We start from the raw sequence: 22,558 nt of genomic DNA, 5'->3' as shown, positions 1-22,558 counted from the left end.
GGCCGGGTTAAGGAGGCAGGCCACGGGGTGAGGACATAGGAAGGAGGAGAGAGAGAAAGCGCGTGGATGTAGCGTTAGAAGGAGCTGCGGAGGTAATTAAGTGTCCGGCCGAGCCCTGGTGGGGGTTGCCACAGCCGCGGGCTATGCTAATGAGCACGCCCGGCGGTCAGGCCTTGCTTATTAGCTCGTGCTGGACAATATGGTGGGAGCGACGCTCTACTGGCGCGCACACGTCTCTGCAAATGACTAACTGTACTCTCGAGGAGGCAGGTAATTCCATTAATTGGGACACACTGGATCAGGATCCCTTGCCTTCTCTTTTCCGTAATCTTCACACACCCACATCCACGTTCTCTTCGCCGGTTTATCCATTTTCCTTTTGTGTCTGTCTATCCAACTGGAAATGCAGCGATGAATAACAAAAATAAATAGAACACAGATGCTCTGAATACGTCCAGCTGGACATGTGGGACCGAGCCAACATACTGTATATCCCTTTATGCAATTTATTATTGCTGCCATCGGTCTGGTGCATTATGCTGTTCTGGTGGTTAGAACTTAGTTATTTAACTGCCGTTACAAAGTTTATTAAACACAACAGCTACTACGACGATGCTGGTGTGTAAAACCAAGAAATACATTTCATGAAAAACCTCCTTATGTATAGAATTTGTCCTTTCACATGGACTGGGCTACATGCCAACCTTGCTTTAGCAGGCTTGAAACCTTGGTGATTTCTAACCATCTAAATGGTTCACGTAATAACCCAGCATTTCACAGCTGGACAACAACGCTGTTTTATTTAGGCCTGACAAGCATTTACTTCTCAGCAAACTGATCAAAGAAGGGAAACATGTACGTGAGCATTTCTTTCTTTCTGTTGTTTCTTTGACCATTTAAGAAAAACACTACTTGCATCACATTATATCAGACGAGTTACATCATAAAAGCTCAAAATGAGTAGGATGAAGCAATACCCTTATTAGCACCAACACACATTGTAATTACATTATCAACCATACAATTATCAACATTAATCATACAATAACAGCATTGACAAGGTACAAGCTTCAAGCTACATCATCAGCTTCATCATCATATAGTAATAAATAATAAGATATTTATTGTATCCTAAGTGTAATAACTGATGAAGCCCACACAATATGCAGTGCGACATAGGAGTCTCAAACGTTAGAGCTGCCATAGCATTGTGTTTTCCAGGAGCGATTGTGCCTTATATTGCTTATATTTGTTAGAGGGTGGTGTGCAATTGTTTACTGTACTATTTAAAAAAGTAATACACAGTATCTCTCTCATAGTGACATGTTATAGCATACTACTAGCAGCACTCATGCCAAGAAGAAGATGTAAACCATTCAAATTGCAAGCTGAATGGTCGCTATAAACAATGTGCAGAAGTTTATTTATGTTGAAAACATTGCTCCGTTAAAGTATCTAGTCTTCACTGGATGGACTCTATGATGCAAAATAAAAACATGTTTTTCCTGTACTTTAGACCTCCACAACAATGTTCTGAAATACACGAGATTCTAGTCTTAAATGCACACTGTCATAATGAAGTAACTTACGATGCGCGATACGGCTGTGCAATATCATGATATTAATGCGATATTATGGAATGTTAAACAAAAACAAACATTGCATTGATCTTCGGAATGCATGGAAGTTTAGTTTTCGTCAGAGTTTGCTCAGTCAGATGAAGACTTTGGTGATGTTGCGATAAATTGTGGCTTCTTGCGATACGGATATTGCACCAAATATCGCGATACAATATTATTTGCGATATGTTGCGCAGCCCTTCTGTCAACTGAATCTTAATTTGTTATTTATTTTAATGAACACAATCGAAAATCTGTATGCAATTGCAATACCTTTGCTATGCCCCCCTGTAATTCACTGAAAATTCCTCACACATTTTGAAAATCAAGCGAAGTCACGATGACATGATTAAGCCACCAGCTCATCAACCAAAACAAGGTTTCAATTTAAATATGCGACAGTCCCTTCTCCAGTAAATGTTTTGGTGTTGTATTACTTACAAACATGTATCTATGTGACAGCTTGTGCCTGTGACTTCCTAAATGTCTTCCCTAACACGCCATGACAAACAAAACAAACGACCATCTTTCCGCTGGAATCCGAGGTGTGCCGATACTCCGGGCTGATGATCAGGATTCGGGCGGCGGGGGCTATATATAAAAAGGTGGTCGAGTCGTATTGAAATGTAGCGCAAATTACCATCTGTGTATTTTCGGCCTTGGCCCCGGTGGTTTGTGGGCACTTTTGGGCGGCCTGCCAGAGGTGAAACAGGAAGGAGAAGTGTTCTTGGAAGAGAATGAGACGGCTGAGAGCCCCGGACCTCTGAAATTCCTCATTGCAGATGAAGTGCACTTTACCCCTTGGTTTATTTTTCCCTTCCATTTTTAGCATCTCATGTAAAAAGAGAGGGAGGAAAAAAAAAAAAAAAAAAATCGGCTGGCTCATGAGCTCAGATGTGTCATCAAAGCTACGGGCCTTGGATGCTGGAGGCAAACAAGAGGTATGTCTGATGCATCTCTGCAACATAAACTGACAACACCGGGCTGCCCATGTACACCACATAACAGCTCAATGTGATCTGACACATTGTTTCAGATGACTAAAATAAGAGCTGGAATTTATAGAACTACTTGCATCTCGTCCCGACTGTACGGAATTGGCACATGGCACTGTTATTCTGTCCTACACCAACTATTTTAATGAGGTAATTTGAGCACTGACATGATTTAGAAGTCTGGTGAGGGGGTGTGGACTTTGAAAACACACAGGAGCCGCACGGATTACAACGTGCTGCTGCTGCTGCTGACTAGTACTGGAAGGGGATGAATGCAATGCACATGAATGAAACTAAATACAACTGCAAGCATGTATTTAATGCAAATTCAACTTTATAACAGAGCTAAAAGTGCAATAAAGTCAGTCAGTTTTACACAATAAAGGACCATCGCGGGTAAGCTGGCAAGAGGGATGGAAAAGAACCCGAACAAGATGCCCTTTCTTTCAGAATGTCTCCCAAAAGTGTATTCTAAATAACAAAAGGCGTACACTAACTGTGAGTGACATACAGTATCTTCTATAGACTATGAGAAAAAGAAACAAACTTAAAGAAAATATCGATGTTTTGTGCACTGTCATTTAATACACTAAAAAATACACTACAAAATTTGTAAACATTTCTTTGAAATAAGTATATTTTCCCTTGATTGTAGTAAGTGAGTAAAATTATCTGCTAATGCAACAAGCATTTTTGCACATAAAGTAAGGAAAAAGATCTTATTACTCATAAGATGAGATAAAACTAATTTTACTTGAAATAGATGTTTTTTTTCTTGTTTTACACATTCCGTTGTGTCTACTTGGCAAGTCAGAATCACTCAAATTATGGCAAAATATTAATTAATTCAAGCAATTTAAACTTATCTAGAAGAACGCTCTAATGTCAGACCTACAGTAACATATGGGAGCGTAACTAACCTGTTGCTATAACGGCATATGTACAACGAAGCAAAACAACGTCACCTTTATGAGTTTTGCAAAATGCAACACTATCATCACCGTGTAGAGAAGAAGATGTGGCTACAGCTAATTATTGCTTTTGAATATTTGAATTTCACACATACGTCACTATGTATTCAGGTTTATCATTCGGGCGGTAATTAGCCGAATGCTTCAATGCCAATTAGCCGCTAATGACGCTAACTTGGTGAGTGTCTGTCCCCATCCCAAAAAACGTATGCAAAAATATCCAAAATGTTTCATCCAAGATTTTTGCCGACTGTAGAATTGGTTTCACATTTTATAACTGAATAAAAAAAATCACATTTTATAACTGAATTTTGACTTTAGAACAATTGAATTCCTTCTTTGCTTGCACAGATAGTGTATAACAATAGATTTACTTTTGAAATCAGGTTTTGTGTTATGGAATATAAGAAATGAGTAGTAAACAAGATTCTTCACGCATTAAAATAGTGTTTCTTCACTTACAAACATTCACTGATGCGATACTAAGAAGTTCTCTCAAGGCTAATATAACCAAATAAGCTAGCTGTCACTGTTTTTGCTTTTAATCGGCTTCACAAGCGCTGTTCAATAATGTATGCAGCCATTTGAGAAAAATAAATCTTCGGCACGACGAGCTATTTCTTCTCTCCCCCCCTTTCTCTTTTATCTGGAAAAGCAACTCACACGCAATTCCCTACTAGTTATAAACAAGAGCAGAAAAAATGGCGCCTCCCTGGGCTGTGCTTAAGCAATTAGTCAGAGAAGCCTAAACACACACAAAAAAAAGAGGGGAATATACACAAAAAGAAGAAATAAAATCAACACAGCGTTTGAACAATTGCAGGGCTGTGACGTAACGGGAATGAACGGAGCGAGTGGGCGGCTTCTGGGGTCACAATAATAACGGTTTTAAGAGTTTGGTGCTTGTATTGCTGGAATTTGTCAGAAAAATGTGCCACTTTGCTTTGTAGCGAAATGCTAAGGATAACAATGCCAATCCAGGAGAATTATGGGTGGGCAATAACATAACAATTCTTCACTTTACCTCAGCTACACGTCTATCTTGAGAGCAGCATGTATATATACAGGTTGAAGAGACATAAATAAAAGAATATCAGTAATGGGTTAGCACACATAATAAGCCGATAACAGATTTTTGCAGGTCCCTTTGGTAATCCTTAATAAATGTATGGGGAAAGAGTCAAAGCAGATCAGTACAGTTATAACAAGCCTGTATTAGTGGGGTATTAGACCAGTAGCACGGATCTAATCCCAGCGTTCAAAGCTTAACACCAGCTCAACCCATCAATATGTCCCTCGGTGACCAGCCCGCACTGAACTGTATCAATATGGAATTCCCATTAAGAAAATGCATGCGAGATAATGTGGATACTCCTAATCAGAAAAAAAAGAGAGTCAAACAAAAAGAGAGTTCAGATATAGATTAGGGATCAACGTAGGCCTGCAAGGTTTATCGATATTGAATCGCAATCGAGGTTTTCACTACTGCAGGAACCTAACCTCAAGAGGCCGAGGTTGCTTCTTTCTCTGGCATTTGAGTGATAGATGTTCACCAATCAGAATCGTATGGCCTTGCGATCTCAGGTTCAGCTGCAACAGAAAGAAGGTCTGTCTTTCCATAAAGCAGATAAAACATCCTCTGTTTAGAGAGTTTGCGTTGCTTCCCTCAGGTCGAAGGTACAGGTGCCCCGCCCTGTCTAAAAACAGGACCAGGACCACAAGCCATTTTACAATTACCGTGGTTTGTTCTTTGTATGTTGTCAATGTTTGGATCTGTCTGCTGTGGTCGTCGTTGTCCTTGTGTATTTCCACTCACTGCAAATGAATGAACACATTTCTGCTACTACTACTACTACAAAAGTGTTTGATAGAAGAGTCACGTGGCTGTCCCCCAGTGGTACTTTGAATGTCAGGGAAACTAATCCAGAAGAGGGCGCTGTCCACATAAAACCAAATATTTTTGAATGTAGATTATCGTGTATTGTTCTAATGTGGGGGAATTTGAGCAAGAATGTGTTGTTTGACAGTCTAAAAGTAACACGATTTATTTCACTCATCATTCTAGAAGATTATGCAATGAAATGTATCAATTATGAAAATCACAAATTGCAATATTTGAAATACAAAATGTATCCAACCAAAGTAGGCCTGGATGACATTTTTCACTCTTACCCCCAACTGAACATTTTCTCCAGATCGGCTTTACCCAAATCTAAAAGCTTCTCGAATGGAGAGCAACAGTTTAATGCTCATTTGAAAGCTAAGGTCTACAAAAGTGAAACATTTTTGTCACATTGTCGCAGCGTTTTTGTCGCGCTTTCGTCTTTTTTTCGCCACTTTTTTGTTGCTTTTTATTGCGTTTTTGTCACTTCTTCGTTGCGTTTTTGTCGCTATTGTAATGCTTTTTGTTGTTGATGAAGCTCTTAGATTTGGATAAAGCCAAAATGGGACAAAATGCGCTTGGTTGAGGTGGTGGTTGAGGAAAACAGAAATTTTACTAAAATGCTTCGTGACAGATGTTCCGAAATGAACCTCAGCTTAAACAAATGAATGTTTTCCACTCCTTTACCGAAACAAAAACAGCTTTCCTCTTTCTTTCTCAACCTCCAAACTCCAAACAATGAGCTGTAGCTGCCACAACATCACGTTGGTAATGGAGATCGGCCATAGATTTAATCACAGTTCCATTAATTACACGGTCAGATCCCAGTGTCCGTGATTAGAGCATCTCGCCATGGGTGTGAATCGACATTCTTTTGATAGAAGCGGCGATGATAATATAGTTTGATACAGATATTTATGAATCGTCTATGATAGATGAAAGTCACAACAGGTTCAACAGGCTGCTCTCTTCTCGTGTCGTGCTCAGATTTTACGCCAACATGTATTTAAAAAGACTTAAAAACAAATCCGAGACCAAAACAATGAAAAATGGGACTAAACATTCCCACATTCTTAAGTCACCACGTGATTTCGTCTTGGCTTTATTCTTGTTTAGGAACAATATGTAAATGTCAGTGATAGTGGCTTCATGCGATACGCGGCGATAACAATAATTTGGTGAAATCTTGTGCAGCCCTAGTTTCAATCTGCGTAGAGCCACACAAAAAGAAGTGCACAAAGGCACGTGTGGGCGCCAGCGTGAAGAAAAAGGCCACATGCTCTCAAATGCAACATGTGATGTAAAAAAAAATATACAAACACATATGGGCATAAGGCCTGAGATAAATTTGTGCTGACAGGCGTATGTTATGTCCTCTCTTACGTCGCCGGACGTGTTGACTGACATGACCCGATCAATTTACCATGTATTTCCTTTGCATCATTAGCCATTTCATTTTCCGTTAGTTTTTTTCTCTCTCTTTCTTATTTTTCTTTTATATTTCAAACGGTGAGTAATTGTTTTCCCGGCCACGGCTCTACTGACAAAACTAACTCACACATTTACGTCGTCTCTGGAATTTTGTTGGTTCGTGAATTACAGAACATGCAACTCAGAATATATATGTTTGTATCAGTTAGAAAAGTAACCCAATAAAGCTTTGCATTCATTGCTAGCGCGGTGTATAATGAGCTCTAAGGAGTCTACTCCACTTTCCATAGGAGCAATACCCCACCAAGGCAATATGGTGCAGCGCTCCGACAAGGAGTTCAGAGTAGACCACTTTAGTTGAAAAGTAAAAGAAACAAACTAAAAAAAATTGGAGGAAAGCTAACGCCAGCTAATACTAGCGCTCGGAAACATTACTGCTGTCAAATTCTAACCACTGTCTAACCGCTGGAGACACTAGCGCACAGCTCAACGTAGGGCGATAAATCGATTTCATTCGATTAATTCATGCTTTTAAAAGCAGACAATGTGGAAAATCGCTACATGGTAAAATCGCATCCGCCACTCCATGTCCTCCTCACGTGCGCCGTCCTGCACGCTCCGCAGCGTTTCAGACTGGAACCCAGCGACTTTCTAACCATCTCTGCTGCTTCACAAACGCATTGTGTTTTTGGAGTGCGCGATGGAGTTTTCTTCGGCTAAAAAGTTTGCCCCGGTCTAATCCTCTCTGAGCGGAGACAAACATGGCGGAAATGAGCGGGACAATGAGCAGTTTTCTTCATAATGAAAGATCAGGAAATCTTTTTAAGTTTATTTCCACTAAACAAATACAAACTTTAGATTTTATTTTTTGGCCATATCGCCCAGCCCTAGGAAGCAGCAATAAATAGCTCCACATTTAGGGAGTGGTTAGAACAGTCTGCTAACAAACAGTCATACATTCACTTCATTTTCTTGTTTTTCAGCAATTGTGGTGGAAAACAAAGCACCAGGGATGCCAACGGGGAGGATAGGAGGGGCATATTTTGGTCATTGTCCCACTTCTTGCTTTTTGGTAAATTCTCTACAGGAATTAAGCGTGGAAACAAAAAGGCTGTAATGGTGAATACGCATGCAACGCACAGATGTGTTTACGTGTGAAATGGAAGCATAAAGCCTTTAGTATCCGCCTGGCTCGCTTCGGACTTAGCACACAATCCAAGGTTGGGATCCGTGCAAAAGTCGAGCCAAGCAAGTACTCGCGGAAACTTTCTGCACTCATAAGTCAGATGTTAGCCTCTTTGTGCAGTGAGGATATCGCAGACCAAAAAAATAATCACTCCATTCACCTAAACAGATTGTACTACTGATAGCTTGGCCAGAAGTCACCCGTGGCTTTAGCCTAAATATGGATATTGTGAAGGGTGCATTTGTAACTCTTCGCAATACATCATACAACCCTAAAAGGTTAAATACTTCTTCAGGGCTGTGCTGAAAGAACAGGCTCTTGCCCTGCAGCATTGGTTTTGTGGCGTGCCAGAGCTTCAGACAGAGGTGACTGTGTGTCCGTGGAGAAGTGAGAGCGAGTAGGAGGGTGGAAGGTGGGAGTGTGTGTGTGTATGTGTGTGTGTGTGTGTGTGTGTGTGTGTGTTTGCGTGTGTGTGTGTGTGTGTGTGTGTGGCGTCCATGTATTGTTTGTAAATCGGCCTATACTGGCAAAAGGGACACTGTGCTCCAGAGCAGACAGTCCAGTAGCGGACACAAAAAGAGCTCCGGTGGGAGGTGGGGGAGAGTGAAGTGAGTCTATGTGTAAGGGAAAAGTGTATTAAACTGAATCTGAAAGCAGTGAAGGGGAGCGAATAAGGGCTGCAATTATTGTTGTTACACTATTAGGTGATGCAGTATTTGTATTGCTGATTTAGTGAACTATTAATTTATATAATACAATATTATTTTTGCAATAATCAGGATTTTTTTTTTTTCTTATACCATGCAGCCTAATTGAAACAGGGTTCCTGCAGAATGATATTACTCAGGTGTGCAAAGGAAACGCAAAACATGTCTGACTCAGTATCACGAACACCACCACACTTCACTCAGGTGTGCAGGACGCTCTCCTCCTCGCACCCCTGTCCCCACAAAAGTGCTCAGATTGGGTACAGGGGCACAGGAACCATGCTACCTTTGACACATTGTTGCTCCTACTTTAATCAGCTAGCTGCGCCGCGAGATGCTAAGGATGTAGCGAACCTGATGCGCGCTTGTTCCATTGCGCACTGACCCGTCATCCTTGCTAATGTGTATTTTTCAAAATCTTCTGACAGCTGCCGCAAAAATTAAAACGTTGAGAGGCAAAAAGGATTCCAATAAAATAAAAAGCGATGAGGCGCTGCTAACCGAGAAACATACAAAACGTAACGTACAATTCACACATCGTTGCTGGTCTTAAAACCACACACTTCAAAGTCAAGACCGAAACATTTTCTGACTAGGGCTAATTACTATATCGACTTATCTTTCAATAAATAACATATAGACGATACACTTTTGGGCTCGATATTTATCGTCTGTACATTTAGTAGCATTTCCCCCCTGTTTTTTCTTTACAAAGCTTTGATTTCTAACTGAAGCAAATTGGGTTACATTATATTTTAAGTTTACGGCAGCTATTTTAGGATATGATTATGCACTTGTAGAACAAAGGTTTACGGTCATTTTTAGTTGACCGTTTCTAGTATCGTTAGAGTCAATAATATCGTTTATCACGATACTTTCCTGTCTCAATATATCGAACTTCAATTTTGCTATCGTGACAGGCCTACGCAAGACTTGGCCTTATATTCACAAAATCAAATTTAACATTTTGAGACTCCCTGGGAACCTTGTGATAACATGCAAATAGCAAAATATCTAATCTTCTTAAGGTAATTTTGTGAATAAAAATTGCTCTTTAGACGCGGTCTTCTGAAATGCATGGGCTTACAATAAAAGAATGAACGCATACATTGTGCATAAATTGCTAGTTGCTCTCCACACTCATTGCTAACCTTCCTTCCATTTCTAACATTGTAATTCTTCACAGGGAAGAGTTTCCAAGGACACAACTTTCAGGGGGCAATACTGTCAAGGTAATGTAAACAACAACTAGCTGCTAACAAAGGCTTTATAACTAGATACACAACGCACAAAGGTCTCTTTTACAAAGCACTGGTTGTGTTTCGTTGCCCACAATTATACAAAAAATGTACTCCCAATGCCTGTCAGACATATTGCAATTAGATGTTTTTACAAAATCGTGCAACCATACTTTGATACCTTTTATCTGGCAGTATTGGTTTGATGGCGGTTTGGCATTTCGGCCCAAGGCGATACCTGCTAAGGTTTTAGCCTGTCACATAGAAGAGAGACACTAATAAGGATTGGTCCCTCTCCCTATACCCTGGAAAAAAAGGGAGAGCACGTTCAGGTTACAAAGAAAAAGTGAAAAAAGCAAAGAGAAAGAGAGAGACGAATTGCAGTGGCACAGCAGGAAATGCTAACCGCTAACCTCATTTACATGCAGGTCCAGGGAGGACGGGGGGGTAGAGCTTATTCCGTTTCCAATCTCCATGTTAAATGCTGGCCAGGGCAGCTGATGGGAATGAGCGGTATTGTTCGCCCCATGCTGCTTTTTTCTCTCTCTCGCTCTCTCTCACAAATACCTGGCCACTTTTCTTCAAGGAATAAAAAAAAAAAAAAAAAAGGAAAGGAATCACTTGGATAATTTCAATCTCGACCTAGAATCCATATGAACCTGGGATGTATGCGGCGGTTTACTTTGTGCCGATTGTGTACAGCAGCCGAGCCTCATAGGTCTGATCTGTTCCGTCGTAGCCAGGTTGTGACCCGAGGCTGCCGCATTCAAAGCCATCCTTCACCCACTGAGTCTGTTCTGTGGCATAATGATTGCTATGACAACCATCACTTAAAGCCACGGGTAGGTGGAAGGAGAGATGTCAGCTTCTCGTCTCCTCCTCTGATGATCTCATTGCGGGCCGGCAGGTACAACAAGGTCAAACCACTGAAACTGGAAAAGTGGCTGCTTGCTACATGCAAATGACGGAAGACAGTTTCCAAACAATTACCGCTCAAAAATCGGCTCCTGAACAACACAAAGGTAGCGGATTTAAAAGGAAAAAAAGAAGAAGAAAAAAAAGGAAAAAAACATCAGGGGTGTCAGAGTGTGAGGGATGGTTGTCTTTGGCCGGCGCAAAGTCTGGCGGTGCGTGCCAAATGAGGTTTTTAAACGGTTTTTCAGGGGGAGGATTTGTGCTAATCTAGAAAACCTTCTGGAGGAAGTGCAAATACATCTGCCGCTGACCACTCCCCCGTAGAGTATGAGGGATTAATGACATGGCAATCGGAACCAACATGGCAACCCCGTCCTAGACACTCTTAGGGACCGGAAACTTATGGGAAATCAGTTCAGCGCACTAACTTTGCTAATTTGACTAATTCTAACAGTTACTAACCCGGAACGAACAATGGGGTCATTAGCTGATCACATTAGTGTCACAAGGCCGTACGCAAGTACATTTCCTGGATCAACAATGAAAGGCTGTTTTGTGCGAACATTCAAACTCGGGTCATGGCTGGGGCTAGGCAGTTTGAAGTTCATCAAATTGTTGAATAGATCCACCATCGTCGCAAATAGTCAGGGGAATTGGCATTTGAATGATTACGTTTTGGTGCTTCTTTTATGAATACTAATCGGACATTTTTGCAATCACCTTCACGTTGCTCGTCGTCCGTCTGCCACTTAGGCTGCAAGTCTCTATTCTGCCTAATTTTAGCTGCGCTCTGATATCAGAGCTGCAGTAAAAGTTGAGAAAAATGCAAGAGATTTGGCAACTTGTAAACTTGCGACGCAATCCAGAAATTTAGGCTAAGGCCAGTTCAAATAGCGGAAAAATTCGGCAGCGAAAGACACTAAGGACTAAAGCTAAAAAGACTATGCACTTATGTAGTACCCCTGAATGTAGTGCTAATTAATGTACCTTTTGAATGCATGCAAGTTTACCAAGTGGATGATTAAAAAATTCTTGTGCTGCAGATTTAAAGTCAAGAAATTCATTTTTTAAGTTTAGCTTGTTCAGAGAGAGTGCTTCTTACCATGAATGTCATCTTTTCAAATGATAGAAAACTGTACGTGGCAAATTCCACACAGCTTTTACTGCCAGATCACGTTGGGATGGGAAAGAAGAAGCAAGTGGTTAGAATAAACTGGTCTAAGGCTTAGTGACAACAGCTTTGATGGAGAATAAATTAAGTCAGAAGAATAGGTTTTGGGGGCTCATTGTTATACTGTCCATCAACTGTACTCAAACGTGATTAAAAGATGGCAGTTGACTGTCAACTGACTTCCATTTTTAGCTTATTATTCAGTCATTATAATGGTCTCCCTAAATAAACATTTTCTTCATCTTCGTACTATGAGTACAATGCATCATAGCTAAAGATTTCAAAGGCAACATAGTGGCACTGTTGCATTCACATAACGTGACACTCTGGCTCTTTTGAGAAAATTAAAGTGGCCAGAACCTCTTGCCGTTTCAACAGAGGACAGGCTAGCACCTTCCATTGGCAACCGCACAGCCCAAGTGTGTGGAAATGTGTGAATGAGAGGCACTGAAAAGCACTTCGGGTGCTGGTATAGTAGCATAACTGTATGCATTAACTGGTTAGCTTAAAAGATGCCGAGCCACGGAGGAAATCTCAATGGTCACCTGCATCTCGGCTTTCGTAAATAACTCCCCTTTGACACTTATAAAGGCATTCTCTCAGGTGACATGCCATCAGTGATTTTAACTTGTGGATTTTTGTCCCGGGGCCAAACACACGGCGCCCCTTTTAGAGGTGATATATTGTTTCCCTGGAGAGCTGTCAGAGCCGTATGGTCCTACTATCCAGTGTCTGCAACAGCCCCCCTCCTCCACTGTACTTTTAATCTGCCTATAAAATTGATCTGGTGTCCCAAAAGCTGCAGACACACAGCTGTTAGTCTGGCTAGTTAAAGACATTAGCCTGCCCTGTGCCTTAGCTTTGACTGCCTAAATGTGGAAAGAGTTCCACAGCGGGACAGGAGAGGGGTTAGGAGCCTGGCTAGTGCTCTAAAGGCTAACTGGAGCCAGGCGGCGGGAGAGGGAATGACTGTGTGCATGTGTAAGAGGCCTGCTGCCCTCCTCTACCCACACAGGAAGTGAGGTCATCTCGTAGTACCGCGGCGTGCAGAGTGCGTTCAACGAGGGCGACAAAGATCACCATGCTGGCTCCAGGCCACCTCTAGGCTCTTTGTTGCCTGATGTGGTGTCGTGCGCTACTGATTATTAGTAGTAAAGTCAGAAAGCAAAGGTAAAACAAAGCAATTTACAATTAAAGCAAATCCTACCTAGACCAAATACTTGTTTAGACTGCTCCAAATTCTTCACAGCGTACAGTCACTCTCAGGAGATGTGCGCAGAAGTTCTTGAAATATCTACAATGAAGTTTTAATGTCTTTCTCAGAGTGAAGCGAATAAATCACATGGCTGTTTAGAGCGGGCGTCTGCTCACTCCCCAGACCAGCGCCTCCTCCTTCAGCCTGCTCCGCTCATGCTCTCATCTCTCTTGCCTGTTAAAGGCTTGTCCTGCAGGGCCTGGATGCACTTGTGTGGTACAACAACAGAGAAACCGCCCAAAGCTCTTAACAGCTCTTCCTCTCCACTTCCTCCCTCCCTCCGTCTCCTCTGCTACCACCACTCTGCTTCTGCTCCGTCTTTCCCAGCTGCACCGGCGAGCTGTTCCGTATGAACTGCTGCCAGCTGAAAGCCTGCTACTCCTGTGAGATTGCTATTACTCAGTGCAAGCAGCGCTCCGCGTAGCCAAAGGGCTGCTCTCCGAGCTGTAGATCTCCATGTTGTGACTTGTCAACACGGGAAAAATCGTTACCAAGGCTCAGGCCCTTCCCGAGCACTCAGAGGGGGTCCTGATTGAGCCCGGGCAGACAGACAGGTACTGTACCGGACGTAGAGGGACGGTTACCAGCGGCTGCCTCCATTCATGTCACTTTCAGTTCAATGAAGTTCCATGGAGCACTGGAAGATAATTCAACTTCTGAAAACTTCACTTTGGACACAGTTTATAGTGACTAAAAATAGAAACAATCTATTAGAACAAGAAGCGAATAATACTGCAAGGAATGTGCTGATATATTTACAATTACAGGCAAGACTAGTACTTGCTACCTTCAAGTGAGGTAACTTAAAAAGAAAACAAATCTATACGTGACCCAGGCTATAGGAAAACTACTGCAGTGAAATTAGCCATTAAGGTGCCCAGGCAATAATGAAACTGAGCAAATCCGCTCTGAACTTCCTACAGTAAAAGCTTTTTAAAAAATCCAAAGGCCTTGTTTAAGTATTTTACTACCACAAAGAGAGCTAGCGAAACAACAGTTGGAATTTCCCCATATAACTTAAAACTGCACGTCCTGAATTGCTCCGTTATCAAAATATGAAACTTGTAGGTAGTCGAGTAAAATCTCTCCGCTGTTGCCTCAACGCGTTTCTAGCTCTCGTTACGAACATCCAGATTGTTCATGACTTAATAAGAAGCTCGTCTCAGCCAGAGTTTATAGCGAGACAGTTTAAACCAGGGCTGAAAGATATATCGTTATCATATTGATATCGAGATATGAACATGCAAAATATTAAAATCGAAAAAGCAAGATTTAAACAATAGAAATTTTCATCAATTAAACTTCACTCTTTTGTATTTTTTTTTTTTTTTTTCCACCTAACCCATGGTTGTATTGTATCGAGATATCTGGCATGAATATCGCGATATGAAATTTTGTCCATATCATTCAGCCCTCGTTGAAACGTGAACAAAGTAGGCCAACAAAGCTAACACTGTGCTAACTTACCCTCTGACTTCCTGGTTCGCGCTGGAGGAAAATGTGCTATATATTTGACACACAACAGTGCACATGGTCTGTTTTTCTTTCACAAATGTCACATTTACAGTGTGGATCTATGGTGCCAAATGAAGTTTACTTTGCTACAAGAAAATAATTAGATTACCATAGCTGTGAATATCTATGTACACACCTCAAAACCCATAGACCTTTCAAGTATCTGTAACATTAAGAATTAAAATTCGATGTGAGAGTTTGGACAAACTAATCAGATGAATGTTAAACAGTTAAGACACAAGCATCAAGAGACACTGTCCGTATTAGCGAGATAGACTTAAAAGTTACAGGGTGGACTCGCCTTTTCCGTTTGTCCTCTAATGCTGACACCCGAAACACACGGTCAAGCTGGTAAAGAAATAGTTGGCAAGAACTATGCGGTAATGAAGTGATCAAAATCCGGAGGCGCAAATCTAGTTAGCATCAGGAAATTTGATGTGGCGCACATTGTTTTAGTGAATCAGCAAGTGAAAAATTGTGAAAAACTTTCATTCATTCAATCTTTTACCCAGCAATAGTAAAATGGCTCCTGTACAAACATCAGCAGTCCTTATAAGCCATCAGCAATGTGTAGCATCATATTATTTTTCTTCATTTATTTACGTGCATCAATGTATCGACATCCACCACCTCGTCGCCCTGGTCTTAATTCATTTCTAAGTCAAAGCCTGTGTATCGTTATTCGCTTGAGCTCCACCCGGGCGACACCCCAGCCCCGTCAACTTATAAGGCTCATATGACGGCGGCGGCGGCGGCGGCACTGGTGCTTGTAGCGCTGCTGAGGTGAGGGATTCTTGGCAGAAAATTCCCCACAATTTTTATGCCAGGAGTGAAATGGAAACCTCTTCTCATTTTCCTTTCCTCTTAATCCAATGTTTTCAGGCCCCGGCCGCACCAAGGTCATTATAATCATAGCGAGTGGAAGGGAGCCAGTGACCCGCCATTACAGTAAGGTAGAGAGCCACCCCGGTCGCTCGGGCTATTGGCTGATGAAGCAGGGGGAAGAGAAAGTGTGCGCAAATGTTCAAATTGGCATTTTGTTTCATTGCTCTATTTCAAATGTAGATAATTGTGGGCGGGGTGAATGGACGCCGAGTGCCCCCATACATTTAAAGGTTGCGGTCTTTATTATCCGAGTGCGAGGAGGTTTATCACGCGCACTTACATGTACTAATCTAGAGGACGACAATGAAGGTTAGAGACAGAGGGAAGGTGGGAGACGTATAAAGCGTGCTGTTCTTTTGATATCGCTAAGAACTGCGTGAGAGATAAAGGTTATAGTCGAGTACATTTGGCGGAGCAAAGGTAGAATCAAATCCACACCAGACTGACAGAAAACAGTGATATGGTTAATTGTTTTAGTGACAAATCTTTTAAAATTTGTCACCACTAACAGTCCCTTTATGTCGTTAATAAAGAACTAAATCATCTATGATATGTGGACAACTTCTTGCTTTCATGCACTCCTTTACACTCTTTTTTTACAGCGGTTTTCCGTCATAGCCAGTACTTAATTCTGTACCGTTAAAGTGTGGTGGGATGTTTCATCTCTCATCCCTAAAAGCTCCATCAGCATAAGCGATGAACCAATAACCAAACTTTTATTCTTAAAAAATACAAAAAAATATTTGCAAACAAACGTGTGTTTGCTGTGAGCGGTTCACCTTTCCAAAGGCCTTACTGTAGCTTTACTGGGAGCGGGGACTCCTCCAGCTCGTCTCCATGGAGATGTTGACTAGAGGCAGCCAAATGTGACATTTAAATTGATTAGGTCTTCATCCAAATCCATTCTTTGATTACCCACTGCAAAAGTCGCATTTTCTGTGTCAAGCTGGTCATTAGGAGTTGAATGTTTTGTATTGCTGGGAACAGTGTGATCCAAAATGTTAGTGTGCCTTTAAGCAGGAAAATCCCATTGAAATTCTGAATTTCTTTTACAGGACTCATCTACATCTACACTGGGGAAACAGAAACGACAACTGTTTTAAGGTTCCGTAGGAATCATCTCTTTTTCTCATATTTTTCTTTTCATTTGCAAAAATACATTCTCCGATTCAGTTTTCTTCAAATTACAGTTCAGTTTTACTCACTAGATTTCAAACTTCATGCTAAACATTCAGGTGGCATTTTGATAAACAGACATGCATTAAAGGGACTATACGGAGCTTAAAAATGTTAAAAGTAAGTATTTTCCTTCCCCTACATGTTTCAACAATGTCCAAAAGTGTAGAATTAGCCCAGACCTGTTCACCACAACTGCCACTAAAATCCTGCACTGTCACTCAAAAAGGTGTTAATTCGGGTCCAAAGTGCCGTCATGCACGAGCTTAATATAGAAGCAGCAGTTACACCTATGACCTGAGGTGGCAGAAGTGAGTATAAAATGGCCAACTTGCATCTAGCCCCTTTAAGTCATGTCTTATTATGAAAAAACGTAGTAAAAAAAACAACTTTCAATTATAAAACAGCAGGTTGGCATAACACACACTTTGAGCATAAATTTGTGAATCTTATAGTGTCTCAAAATGGCGATGATCCAGATTGTAAGAAGCTACAATATGATATACAATATAAATGACTTGAGCTCTTCCATTCTGCCTAAAAAAAACTTTAACTAAAACTTTTATCTTCATTGTGCTCATTAAATTAAAACTTTATCCTGAAAATGTGCAGTTTTAGTCATGTTCTGGCTTGTTATGGCACAAACTGATGAGAAAAAAACCCTTATTGAATTTAGATTCAATACAACGTACCTTGTTAAAATATTGCAACCATTTCAATTACAAACTTGTCAGACCAAACAAAAACGCTACTCTTTTTGTTTGTATGTCGCTCTCCATTTTCGTTGAAAGTAATAGGCCACCAGGGCGACACAAACAATAGCAAAGCACAAGGTCATAAAGACTGGCACTTCTCATTGTGGCACCAAAGGTCATGTTTACTTGTCAAGAGTGAAGGCGCCATACTGTACCGTGACCTCCAGAGCCGACTTATGTGCCCGCGGATACATGCGTGCCCCGCAGGTTGCTTGTTCGCGACACATGTGCGAGCTCTTTAAAAAAAGGCATGCCATCTTGCTCTCCCAGGCCGTGCCACGCACAACCGGACAGTGCACGCCCATATATCTTAGGTCTGAAGATAAAGCACCTCTAGCGTCAAAGCCAGTGTATTAGCTTGGCCTTTTTCGCCACAGATGAAGAGATTTGGAGCTCGATATTGTGCTTTTTTTTTTTTGCTTTTTGCTGGCACGCCACCGGAGTGTTGTTGGCTGAATAATAAAAACCGCACAGACTGACAGCGAATGGCATGAGGTGACACTTCCATTCTAGAGTGGGAAGATCCAAAACAAAGCGCAAAAAGCTTCTGACAAATTCATACTTTCGGGTGACAGTTTGTTGACTGAGGACGGAAACAACTCCGAAATGAGAGAAAAGTGCTTTGGTCTAAAGCGGGAACACATGAGCTTCTGAGGATTTCTGTACTGTACATGAGCAAGATTTTTGTTGAGGACTGACTTTGTTGTACTCCACAACATTTGAAAGATAATTATTAGTTTGAAATCACTATAAAAAAAATGAAAAAGCTGATGTTTTTGTCCTGTTTCAAATGATGAATACTCCAGAATACTGGGGGGGGGGCGCTGTACGTCCTGTCAATGCTACTTACGCACAACAAGAAAAGTTTGTCCCCGTCCTGTTGCCGTACAGGTGGGGGATTTGGTTACGATCTTCATGTTTCTGAAGCTTCACAGCGTTAACTTATACGTTGATTTTCAATAGCAATTACTTTAAGAATTTTACTTTTACTTGTTTGGAGAGATGTTTGACTAGTGGTGCCTGTGCTTTTACTGTAGAACAAAGATTTAAGTGCTTAGTTTGACCACCTTCCCAATGCCGGAGATGGGAGGTTTTATTATAATATCGCCAATAGAAAGGACGATTGTACTACAACTTAAATAATTGCAATTGAAGTGATTTGCATATTTGCTTTGCGGCCCTATAAGCCACTGTAAAAGACTTGACAAAAGGACCCATGGCTCCACGGGTCAGCTGCGGTGACACTGGATGAGACGTGATGCACCCTCGCCTTTCTGTTTCGCATTTCTCCGCGACTTTCTTTCAACTCCATGTTCGCATTTTAACCAACTGAATGGGCCTCTTCAAGGTCCAACTACTTAAGACCGCATTAGCAAACATTATCTGGAGAAAAAAAAAAAAAAAAAAAAAGGTCAAGCTTAAAATATTACTTGTTTAGAAACGCACAAAAGGCAATTTCATCGAACGAGCGTTTCAACATCTGTATAAGAAGTTTGTGCCTTTCGGTTTGCAGTTTGGGGCCCTCGCAAAAAAAAAAATCTTCCAGGTAATTATTTGCACTTACCCTCAGGCGATCGCCGAGGTGCTAAAAGGTTTTATGCATAAACCACATTTTCTATTTTGACTCCGCTTTGGGCTAAATTAAAAGACTGAGTCAGAGCCGGACATTCAGAAGGGCTATTTATACGCACGTGTCCCTGTTGTCATCATATCCTACACAATGAGTCACATCCAATGACCTAAACAAGACGGCGCATTTGAAAGTCATATTGTTCAATTACATATTCACGCGCCCGTGCCCACAGTAAGTAGACACAAACCTGGGAACTGTTCCACGTCGCAACAATGAATCGCAACTGGAGAAGAAATCGCAAACTGACCGTAAAGTCTATTGTTATACGTCTGCTGTAAACTAAAATCGCAATCATCAGTAAATGTGTTCGTTTTCCTCCCGCCATAACCATAAAAGTAGATGAATGACGCTTTTTGTTTCCCCCGCCTAATGAAAAGAACTTGTCATTAAGGCTTTCAAATAAACGCACTTCCGCATTTTCATGAAATCGCTAAGAGGCCCCGACAATGTAAACACGAGGTCGGGGGTTATAGAGAGTCTTGAAAGGAGCACGTTGCACTGACCGTATCCTCCAGGAGCAGAAACATGTGGTTTTCTATAAAGGACTCACTGTACAAAAAAGGCATATCTCTCCCATCGCTCGCTCACCCACAAAGACACGCTAACAGTCACTCATTGCACCCACTGTCACCCAATGCCCACCTCTCTGCCTCCAAGCAAACGATGCAATCTCTCAAGTTCAAAGCTTAGGTCAGACGCCTAAACTGTCAAAAATTAACACCGCAAAAATCGTGTTGTATAGTAACACAAAGGGGGGGAAAAAAGGAAAAAAAAGGAACACTGCGTTTAGATTGATGTGTCAGAAATGTTAAAGCGTGTGAGGAAGTGTGCACATCTCTTCAGGCTACACATAATACAAATAAAGTCAAGTGAAAGGTGGTTTTGATGGAGCCGTGGCTCTCCTGAGCAGCTGCCGTGCTCCACAGTGACATTTAACCAACGCAAAAGACACTGTCAAAAGATAAATGTATCAGGACCTCGTTTATTTAAAGATGTGGAATTATTCAAAGGCATTTGCATACCAATATGACTAATGGAGTGGGGGTGCTTACGCATGTATCTGGCAAAATATATATATATATTAAAAAAAAAATGTCACTCGGATAATTCCTTTAGTAATCACATGTCATTGCCCACGAGCGTCTGAAGAAGGAATCCTCTAGTGGCGGGAAAATGGAACTGCTCCGGTTCATTACGAGGGCTGATAAAGGCACAATGCGAAGATACCGAGGGTCAAACGTACCAAAGTAAACTCACCCCCGACTAAAAGCAACAAAACGGTAATTATGAGCAAATAATGAGGAGGAAAACGTCATTCTGGGGGGGCGCGCGGGTGTATTACTCGTGTTTTCCTTTTCCAACCGGGTTATTGATCGGAGTCTGTCTGCAATGAATGGCTGCAAAGGGGAAGGGGGAAAAACCCTGAACTTCAGGTGACCGACCATGGCTCTGACACAGCCTGCATGCAGACGGGGAGGGGAAGAAAAATACACAGGCTTCGGGGGGGAAAAGAACCACACTTTTAAAAAGTCGACGGCAAAAGCGCGAACAAACGCGTTTCCGTGAAAAGGAGCAGCGAAACTGTGAGCCCAAAGTTGGATGTATAAAGCAGAGGAAATGAAGTTTAGTAGCGTTGCTAGATAGAGCTAACTAGGAACACGGGGGTACACGGGTAGCTAGACTCTGGCTTGTCTGATCCGACTGACCCTTCATTTTATTGCGGCCAGACTCCCAGAACCTCCCCTTTCTACCCGAAAGCGACCGAGCAGAGAGGCGAGCACATTACCGACATCGCTCTACTGTGGTTCCTCCACACACGACCGACACATATGCCCAGTGACAACCAGCTTTAGCGGAACCGGACCTCTATCCATTCTACTCTTAATAATAAAGCCACGTATCATTTATCCACTCTCTGCCTCGCTAACGTTACCCATCGCCAACAACATGGCTGCCTCGCTCGGACCTAAAAAGGGAGAAATAACCTACGCCGAGTCTTTTGTCTGTTTCACCTCTTTAACCCTAAACTACTGCGCAAAACACACGGAGAGCGGTACAAAATGCACAAATCGACTGAAGGACTTACGTGAAGGCAGGCGCTTGGGTTGCTCCTGCTTCCTCCTTGGCATTTTCCCCCGTTTTTAATCACATTCTCGTCCTTGTTTAGGGATAAGAAGAAAAAAGGTTTTTCCCATTGAGACTGGAGGCGCCAGTGATGGCAGGGACTTGGTCGTGCACCTGGCTTTGCTCGGTTTAAAGTGTATTGTTGGGAATGGGAACACAGCGGAGGAGGTGCCGCTGTTGTTGTTGCCGTGTCTTGACTATGGCTGCTCTCGGTGCAAGTGTGTCTCCGAGCCCCTAACTAACACTAATGCAGGGATCAAAGGGCAGCAACAGCAGAGCAGACACACGCGCGCGCGCGCGCACGCACACACACACACACACATACACACACACACACACACGCATACTCACTGCCGCACGCGCTCACACACTCACGCACGCACACATGCAAACATACTTCTGCGCGTACGCACGCACGCGGGGAGCTCGCCCCCGAGAGCGGCGCACGGACAAGGTGCCCCCAAGCTTTCAGGGTGTATCGCTGAAAAGAAAATGGATTTGAAAAAGCGTAATTCAGCGCGGCGACCATATTGATGGAGTCAAATTACATACAGCCCGGCTGATTTATTTGTCTGCGGAAACTGTGCCTCCCTGACGCACGCATTTTATAGCCTTTATGCAAATGAACAGGTGAAAATAGACACATTATGTATGATAGATTTAGGGTGGAAAGCAGAACTGCTAAAATAAAATAAAAAGTAGAAATAATTAAACAAAGTAGAATTTTCTGAAAGAATGAAAGAAAAATAGTTACATAAAAAAAAAGTTTATCAAAGTAAAACAAAGATGCACGCGTGACATATATAAAAACGCATTGCAATAGTGCATTCATCTTTTTACAGTAGACATACTGAACTTGAACTGCTGCTGGCCGTATTACAGTTTCTGGCTCCTGGACTGTCATCATAATTACAAGGTAAGACACCATATGAAATACATAGAGTTAGCAGTATTTTTATCCCCACCACCCCCTCTTCCTGCCAGCCCCTATGCTTCATACAGGTCCAGCCACTAATTGCCTACTAAGACTCCCTCTATCAAGAGAACAACAAAAGACGCTGTGAGGGAGGACCGGTCTAAGCCCAGGTGGGGGAATAACA

At 42.0% G+C, this 22,558-nt stretch overlaps 1 protein-coding gene across 4 annotated transcripts in view; it reads right to left on the bottom strand.

The window, feature by feature from the left end:
• The window catches only part of znf827 (zinc finger protein 827), a 104,822-nt gene extending 82,899 nt beyond the window's left edge, over window positions 1-21,923 (bottom strand). For all 4 annotated transcript variants that reach the window (XR_013792673.1, XM_079552690.1, XM_079552691.1 and 1 more), the window contains exon 1: window positions 21,421-21,923. Coding sequence is in view for 3 of the 4 variants with exons in the window: in XM_079552690.1 (XP_079408816.1) it covers window positions 21,421-21,463 (43 nt within the window). In the remaining variant the exon portion in view is untranslated. The remainder of the gene's footprint in view (window positions 1-21,420) is intronic.
• Between the last annotated feature and the right edge of the window lie 635 nt (window positions 21,924-22,558).

Source organism: Gobius niger (genome assembly GCF_951799975.1).
Source record: "Gobius niger genome assembly, chromosome: 3".
Taxonomy (NCBI): Eukaryota; Metazoa; Chordata; class Actinopteri; order Gobiiformes; family Gobiidae; genus Gobius; species Gobius niger.
Note: the sequence above shows the minus strand (reverse complement) of the source record. Positions and strands in the feature narration are given on the sequence as shown.